The sequence below is a fragment of the Chrysochloris asiatica genome, unplaced genomic scaffold (assembly GCF_000296735.1).
Source record: "Chrysochloris asiatica unplaced genomic scaffold, ChrAsi1.0 scaffold00145, whole genome shotgun sequence".
Classification (NCBI taxonomy): domain Eukaryota; kingdom Metazoa; phylum Chordata; class Mammalia; order Afrosoricida; family Chrysochloridae; genus Chrysochloris; species Chrysochloris asiatica.
The window spans coordinates 439,621-448,945 of record NW_006408663.1 but is presented as its reverse complement, the minus strand read 5'-3'; the positions used below and the strand labels follow the sequence as shown (position 1 = coordinate 448,945).

The 9,325-nt window shown below is 38.3% G+C and overlaps 1 protein-coding gene across 1 annotated transcript in view; it reads right to left on the bottom strand.

The window, feature by feature from the left end:
* MSH3 (mutS homolog 3) overlaps nucleotides 1–9,325 on the bottom strand; it is a 280,941-nt gene that overhangs the window by 112,293 nt on the left and 159,323 nt on the right. Inside the window, exons 16-17 of the mRNA XM_006870606.1 lie at nucleotides 4,023–4,087; nucleotides 848–964 (exon numbers count right to left, since the gene is read on the bottom strand). Coding sequence (XP_006870668.1) covers nucleotides 848–964; nucleotides 4,023–4,087 — 182 coding nt within the window. The remainder of the gene's footprint in view (nucleotides 1–847; nucleotides 965–4,022; nucleotides 4,088–9,325) is intronic.

Below are 9,325 nucleotides of genomic sequence, written 5' to 3'. Positions count from 1 at the left end.
TCAATCCACAATAAAAACTTTAAATTAAAAAAAAAAAAAATAGTCTCATTTTATAAAAAACAAAAACTGTGGGGAGACTATTCTACATTCAAGTTGACTAAGGAAACCTAATAACCAAATACTATTCATGAAACTCAATAGATCTTTGACTCAAAAACTGAGGACAGGAGGTATCTGTGGATTCAAATATATTCTTATGTTAATAGTAATCTGTCTTAGGTATGATAATATCAAGATTAAACAGCAGAATGTCCTTATTTTTAGAAGATGTATAGTTCAGTACTTAGGGGTGAAGTGTTATGATGTCTACTTACTTTCAAATGGTTCAGGAAAACAAAAGTATAGAAAGGAGATCAAAGATATGTGGCAAATGCCAATACACAATATATCTAAGTGAAGAGTGTATGGGTGTTCATTTCAACTTTCCCATAGATTTAAACGTTTTCTAAATTAAAATTTAGGGAAAGAATATACAAGGAAATAAATAAATAATCATTTTAAAAATTTTAAATGAAGATGATTTTAAAAACCTGAAACAACTAACCCTTACTCTCAAAGAAATGGTAAACCTTTGTGTAAAAAAGATAAGAGCTGACATTCTTTGCACCAAAATGTTAGGACAATAACAACACAGCATACTTGGTTTCTCATCTTAGGCTAAAGTGAGCTTATGTTTCCTTGGATGATCATTTGTAAATGGTAATAATAATAATAAGATCAGAAAGCACATGGATTCAACTATTTTATGGCAGTTGTAAGCAATAATCTCTACTTTTTTGATATAAAGATTTTCTGATCTATTTCTCATAGCAAAGCATTCATATTATAGTCTTCACTGTAAACTTACTCTAGAAAGTCTAGCCATCCAGCATTGCAGTCAAGGATTAGCTGCTCCCGGAGCTGATTCAGATGTCGGTAATTGTCTACAATAAAAGGTGAGTGAAAACGGCTCACGGCTTTTGTGCTAGAAGAGAGAGGAAAACAGAAAAAGGATGTCAAGGTTATTAAGAAATCATCAGTAATGTCATCACTTCAGAAAATTAAAGTAGTTATTTATTATTCTCTGATGAACCTTGAAAGTAAATATCTGTAAACAGAGAGTATTTTAAACAATAATCCTGAATTCTATTGCTTCCAAAGTACTTGGAGTTCATATGACTTTGTTCAGGAAGCTTTCTAAATGCATTTCAAATAATAGCCATAAGGCAAAGTCAGAGTTTAGAATTTTTATTTCATAAGCAGGAAGCTTTTTTTTCTTTAGACGATACTAAATGAAAATGCTTTAAAAGATCAGAACAAACATAGCAAAATACAGTCAGACAAAGCTACAAGGCAGACATTCTGGTGAATTTCTGAACTTCCTACTATTCTCTATTTTGTATTTTCTCAATGACTGAAGTATTTCAATTAGAACAAGAAAGGTATAAAGCATTACAATGAAGGGCAATGTATTAACTCAGGAAGCAAACAAGGAGGAGAAGTTCCTCATAATCTAACTGTAACTTCACAGTGGTCCTGGGGAGGAAGAGTGCCATCTGCCCCTCTTCTGGGCATGCTATAGTCTCTCCTGTCTTTTTCATCAAGAAGCCAAAGAGCAAAGTGGAAAAGGTATAGCTCTCCAGCCAGTAAATCGGAACCAAGGCTCTCATTCTGCTCTATTACTATTTATATGGTCGGGACAAATAATTGATGTTCTCCAAACATTGCTTTCTTCATCTGTAGAATGGGATCAGAAGAGTCACTACAACATAGGTACTGAAAGAATTAAGGCAATCAGTACTTAGCAAGTACTTAGCAAAGCACCTGTTAGGAGTTCCTTTGTGATGGTGGAAGTGGTTGGTATAGTTGTTGTTATCATTATCATGATGATGTCTTAAAGAAGAAATAGTCACTGCTGAGTGATAAGCAAGGTGGTGACAGAGTGTGCCCTCATCCGTTCTTGCAATATATTGTCACAATTACCTTCAATACGTCAAGTCACCGGACTATGAATAAATCACTGGAGAGGGTCTTTCACATTCAACATTTAATTGATTAAGTATTTAATACAAGCTTGTCAAGACCCTGATGCAACAGATAAAAAATTGTAAGGAACCTTCTCCAAATCAACTCGTCTGTTCATTCAATTTCCATTACTGAATGCTAAAGAGATGCTAGCACTAATTAATGTCTTGCTTGCTGCTTTTAAATTACGTCATCTAGAGTTGGACACAAACATATTTATCATGGTTTTCTCTTCAGGCAAAATTCATTTAGTGAGACATTTCAGTTATTGTTATAGATTGACTAAAATGATTTTTAGTAATTTTTCTTTATAAAGCATATTTCCATTCATCAGCTGTAGTATGTTGTTGTGGTTATTATTGTTCCTGTTCTTAGGTGTTGCTGAGTCGGTTCTGACTCATAGCGACACTATAAAGAGTTTCTGAGGAGCGGCTAGTGGGTTTGAACCATCAACCATGTGGTTGGCAGTCAAAGAGCTATCCTACAGCACCACACCAGGACTCTTAACTATAGTATAGGACACAGTTAAAAAAAAAAAAAAAAAATTATGCATAGAGAAAACAGTATCTCTTAAAATCAAATCTAAACTACCTATACCTCTGAAGCACAAAAAGGAAAAGGATGATATGAGACCCAAAAAGCAAATCCACTGCCTTCAAGCAGATTGTAGCTCACAGAGATTGACCCTGTCTAGGGTTTCTGAGGCTGCAATCTCTATGAGTGCAAAAAGCATCATCTTTTATATCGCTGAACGGCTGGTGGATCTGAACCACCAATCTTGCATAGTGGCCCAACACTTAATCCATTGAATCACCAGGGTTCCATGGTGCTGGTGGTGTACCCTTGCATCAGTCTTGACTCACAGCGACTCTGTGAGGCTGTAAATCTTTAGGGCAGCAGAAAGCCTTATCTTTCTTCCAGGAAGTTAAATTCGAACTGCTGACCTTGCAAACTAGCAGATCAAAATGTGACCCACAATGTTACCAGGGCTCCTTAGAGCTGAGTAAATCCATGTTTATGTCTCCAGCATCTTTTACTAATGGTTGCTGCTGCTGTTTAGTGCCATTGAGTCGGTTTAGATTCACAGTGACCCCGAATAGGGTTTCCAAGGAGTGCCTGGTGGATTTGAACTGCTCACCCTGCAGTTCAAACCAAATTTGCGGTCCAGTGCTTATCCTACAGCACCCTATCAGGACTCCTTACTAGTGGTAATGCATAATAAATAGTTCCCTTTTTACATTAAAGTCATACACTTATTAATCATTCATACATCATGTGAAGATTTTTCTTCATCCTTAACATAAAGTCCCTTAACACCATCATCAGCTACTACCCCTGTCTAACTTAGACAAATGCTAATATTTTCACCTCAAGAAAACTTAAGATTAACAGTAGTCATTAATATTCCACAAGGAGCACAACACATAGACGTGTGTATGTCTCGCACACCCCTCTTGGGAATTCACGTCCAACCAAGGAGAAAAGGCAAAGTCTCGATGTGGTTCTCTAATTTGGGTTTGATTAATTTAGCTTCACCAATTCATGAGATAACTTACAGAAAAGAAAATGTAAGAAACTATTATAACTATGTGCCATGTAAAGCATTAAGAATAGAGAAATCCAGAGCTCAGTGAGGTAGAAAATGAAATTTCAGCTTCTTAAAAGAAATGTCAGGCACAGCATTCATCAAGAAGTTCAAGCAACCAAACACATAACTGAAAGTTCCTCAGCTGTTTTTTTGTGTGTTTTTTAAGTGCTTACAGTATACAATGAGCTGCAAGCATATAACACTAATTGTGAAACAATAAAATAAATATATGAAAATAAGATACTTTTTTAAAAATGTTTTAGAACAATTACATAAATCTCTTTGGCTAAGAATTTCATAGAAAAGTCAAAATGGAAGAATAAATTGCTTTTAACTTCAAGAATGTAGCTATTATCAGTCTAGTAGTATACAGGTATAGAGATGTCATTATAATTTATGTTAATAAAAAGAAAAAATATTTTAAACCTACCTTCCAACCTTAACCCAATCCGCTGGTATGCAAGATAGAGCAGAATTCTTTATTTCAATCATAAACTAAAACAAATACAAATAAACAGATATGTCAATGATTAACTACTTAACTTTCTCATTTTCTCAAAACTGTTAATAGTTTAGTAGATATCATAAATTTGAAACATTCTAAATAAATTAAGCATTGGAGAGTTTATATACAGCCAAAGAGTCTATACAGTCAGATTTCTGGTGTTGCACTCCAGCATAAGCACTGGATTCCAAACCTCAGGGTCAGTAGTTCAAAACTACCAGTTGCTTCTTGGAAACTATATACAAGGTCGCTGTGAGTTGAAATCAACTCAACAGCACCTAACAACAACAACAATACAGCCAAAAAAACAAAAACTCACTACTAGTAAGTATATTCCAAATCATGGCAACCCAGTACAGGGTTTCTGAGGCTGTAAATCTTTATGGGAGCAGAAAGCCTCTTCTTTCTCCCACAGGACAGTTGGTGGCTTTGAACTGTCATTCTTACAGTTAGCAGTCCTGTGCTAATACTACAGTGTTAGTTATTAGGGTTCCTTGTCCACAGAGCCAGATATTGTTAACTAGTATTTCAAGGTTTCAAATAAAGTATAATTTATAATGAACAAGACATCTGACTAAGGGATGTAACTTGGGAGCTTTAATGTTTATAATATTGTTATAAGCAATTATATTGTTGTTATTAAGTGCTGTCAAGTTGGTCCCAAACCCTATAAAGGGTTTCCTAAACTTCAAATCTTTGCAGGAACAGAAAGCCTCATCTTTCTCTTGTAGAGGGGCTGGTGGGCTTGAACCTTGGAGCTTGCGGTTGACAGTCCATTGCTTATTGTATGGAGCCAGTGCACTCCTAGAAAATAGATGGTGATTTTTCTTTACTGACCTCTTTCATTTATTAGTATGATGCTGTAGGATAAGCATTTGACTGCAGGCTCGGTTTGAACTGCAATGTGAGGCAGTTCAAACTCACCAGCCACTCCTCAGAACCTCTATACAAGGTCGCTATGAGTCAGAACTGAGTTGACATTCAAGAATTCTGTGACTCAGATAGGGAGTCTTGGGTAATGCCAATGCTAAAGTACTCAAATACTAGCCAAAATGTTGGTGGTTTGAACCCACCCAATGGCGCCCCTGGAAAAGAGGCCCAATGATCTGCTTCCTGAAGGTCACAGTGTTGGAAACCTGGTGGAGCAGTTCTATCTCCTCTGCACATACAGGGGGGCACCGGGAACTGAAACTGACTCCACAGCAAAAAACAACAAAGGCTCAAGTATGAAGATTACATTGATAAATATAACAAAATTCCCAATGACTCTATTATAGGTACTAGAACCATTTGAGATTCAATCCTTCCCAATTCTGAATTGGAGGCTATAAAGGTGAGGTCCAAGAAGGCTGAGTTCTCTGAATGTAGTGTCATAGAGAACATGCAGGATTCCCCAACTACTAAGAGAGGGAGACGGTTCTTCCTGCAGTGCTTTCTTTAAGTTTCCTCTTCTAGGAACCATATATACCATGGGTTTACTTTGCTCGGCAAGTTTTTCTGAAGTCAGTCAGACAACAATTGAAGTCAAGTTCTCCTGTCGTGTTGTTGCAATGTGCTTTCAGTTCTGTAGTGATGTTTTAAAACTCACTGCATCATAGAACACAGTTATGGCTGCCACTGATTTTGAGGTAACTCAGGAGTCCTGGTGTGGCGCTGTGGGTTAATGTGCCAGACTGCAAAGCCGTATGAACTGCAAGGTTGGTGGTTCAAGCTCACCAGCTGCTCCTCCGAAACCCTATACAGGGTCGCTAGGGATCAGAACTGACTCGACGGCACTTAACAATAACAACAACATGGGAACTTTATTACATTTATCAGCTCTATAGCATTTCAGGCTATTTCCAATATGTCTGTTTTTAACAGTATCACCCTGGTTGGTGAGTTAATTTTGCATTAATAGCAACACTGGGTTTTTACATTAAGTACAATAGAAATTAATGGTTAATTTCATACATTTTTATCCTTACCAAATGTTTTGGAACCAGTTATCCCTTTATTCAGAGAGGAATTCATATAGTTTCAACTCTACCACACACAATCAATTAAGTGTGAAAAATCTAAAGAAAGTCCCCTTTTGCTACAAAACCAAGGGAAAAAAAACACCACAAAATAAATATCAGTGATGGGAAAACCACTTTAAAGCTTTGCTTTTTTAAAAAAACTGCTACCTAAATGCTATTTTTAAAAGTTCTGGGACATGCCATATTTGCCCTTTTTAAATAAAGTTATTCTGAGAAGAGCTGCATCAAAGGCAAACACCAGAATTCGGGAACATATTGGATCACTGATATTTCATGCGGGCAAATACACATGAAATCATCACTAACACAGTGTTCACCAGTAGCTACTGTCTAAGGGATGGTGGCAATTTTGAGACGAAGCCAATAAAACTGTGTTCATGTGGTTGCTGGGCACCAGGTTAGGCTGGTTTACTTATTAACTTGATTTACGCTCAAATGGCAGCATGGTAGCTCTAGATTCAAATCTGTGCCTTACATACATTATAAAGAGCTCTTGATTATGGATCCTTGGAGCACCTTGGAAATAGTTTGGACCATGACTGTTAAATTCATAAATATCACAGGTTTACTCTACGGCTACTACTCAAGCAAAACATCCAGTCAAACCAAAACGCCACACCTGTTACCGCTGAGTCAGTTCCAACTCACGGGGACCTTGGCTTGGATCAGATCACCAGGCCTTTTTTTTGATCAATCTCTCAGTTAATGTTATTATGTGCCATGGAGTCACTTCCAACTCACAGCGACCCTGTACAGGGTTTCCAAGGCGGTAAATCTTTACGGGAGCAGAAAGCCTCATTTTTCTCCCACGGAACAGCTGGTAGTTTCGAACTGCTGACCCTGAGGTTAGCAGCCCAATCGTAACCATTATGCTACCAGAGCTCCTTTTAATAGTCAGTCTCAGTTAATAGTCCTGTGAAAAATCACATAGGACAGGAAATACTTGCAAAGTGTCAGTTAAGTCAATGCGGACTCGTGAATGCTAAACCTTGGAGACAGTGGCTGGTCCTATGTGTCCTCTATCAGTCAACTATTACAACCAAGAGTGGTTATGTGCTTGACTGTTAGCCAAAACACCTGTTTCAACCCACCAGCTACTTTGTGAGAGAAAGATGTGGCAGTCAACTTCGGTAAATATTACAACTTTGGAAACTCCATGTGGCAATTATACTCTATCTTGTTGTTGTGAAGCGCTGTCGAGTCGGTTCCGACCCATAGTGACCCTGTATAGGGTTTCCAAGGAGCAGCTGGTGAGCTTGAACCACCAACCTTGCAGTTCAAACAGTTTTGCAGTCTGGCACATTAGTCCACATCGCCACACCAGGCCTCCATACTCTATCTTACAAGGATGCTATGAGTCACAATTGATTTGGTGTCAATGGGTTTGTGTTGTTTTTGGTTAACGCAAGCCATAGACTAAGGAAAGGAACCCTATTGGTACAGTGGGTTAGGTATTGGGTTGCTAACCGAAAGATCAATGGTTCAAACACACAAGTCACTCCTTGGCAGAAAAACGAGGCTGCTTGACCCCATGAAAGGTCTGGTGTCAGCAACTTTATGGAGCAGTTCTATGCTGTCCAACAGGGTCACCATGAGTAAGAATCAACTCAACGGCAGAGACTTTGGCTGTTAGACATTCATGTGAGCAGTCAGCCTTGATTTGCTACAGCAGTCTCCCATATTCTTCCCCTGGGACCTAATTCTGTCTTGTTAAGTGTCAGATATTGTTACTCAAGTCTTGCTTGTTGTTGTTGTTGTTATGTGCCGTGGAGTCGGTTCCGACTCATAGCGACCCTGTACAGGGTTTCTGAGGCTGGAAATCTTTACGGGAGCAGAACGTCTCATCTTTCTCCCGCGGAACAGCTGGTAGTTTCGAACTGCTGACCTTGCGGCTCGCAGCCCGATTCGTAACCACTACGCTACCAGAGCTCCTTACTAGGTATGTTGAAATTCTTAACTCACTCCATGATTTCTGAAGCAACACATTTTATATATTCCTACTCTTTCCCTCTCTGAGGAATTTTTAGATATATTTTGTTGCAAAGATTTAACAGAGAAAACGCTCTACATTTTTACACATGTTGCTGTTGTTGTTATTGTTAAGTGCCATTGAGTTGTTTCTGACTCATAGTATAGGGTTTCTGAGGAGTGGCTGGTGAACTTGAGCTGGCGGCCTTGTGGTTCAAACCGACCTTGAAGTCCAGCACATTAACCCCAAGGCCACACCAAACATACTAAACAGATATTTGAATCTGATGCATACTGGGAATTAGTACAATTTTTTTCTAAAGAATTTCCTCTAATATTCCTTGGCTTTTTCCTAAGAAAAATAACATTTAATAATACTATCCCAAATCCAAAGTCTATCTCTCTATTCCCTATTTGATTCAAGGTTAAGAGATCATTCTCTTTGTACCTAAAACAGGTAGACTGTCACAGACAGTGTCCTGTATGAAAATTAAGCAAGTTTCTGCTTTCATTAGTTTTTTATAAAACAGTTTCCGATTCAGAGATAAATAGGGTGGCATATATTTGGTAACTATTTTAATGTGAATATAAATAAATCTGAGAACAGAGCTAAAAAAAAAAAAAAATGTTACCAAAAGTAAGACCAACTTGACAGTCTGGTACATTTATCTGTCCATTTTTAGTAGTAACAGCAAGATCCACGTATTACAAAACTCCTACACATGGAAATAAAATTTTAGGTAATATTGTTGTTGTTAAGTGCTGTGGAGTGGGTTCCGACTCACAGCGACCCTGCATAGGGTTTCTGATGAGCAGATGGTGGGTTTGAACTGTCGACCTTATGGTTCAAACTGACCTTGTGGTCCAGCACTTATCCTACAGCACCACACCAGGGCACTATAGAAGGCAATATGTGTGTTATGTGTTAAGTGCCGTGGAGTCAGTTCTGACCCATAGCAATCCTGTATAGGGTTTCTGAGGAGCAGCTGGTGAGTTCGAACTGATGACCTTGTGGGTCAAACCAACCTTTCAGTTGTTAAGTGTCGTAGAGTCATTTTCAACTCATAGCTACTCTGTATAGGGTTTCCAAGGAGCAGTTGGTGGGTTTGAACCATCTACCTTGTGGTTTGTAGTCCAGTGGTGATCCAACAGTGTCACACCAGAAGTCCAGACGGCAAAATAGAAGTGTATATGTTGTTGTTGTTGCTATGTGCTGTGGAGTCGGTTCTAACTCATAGC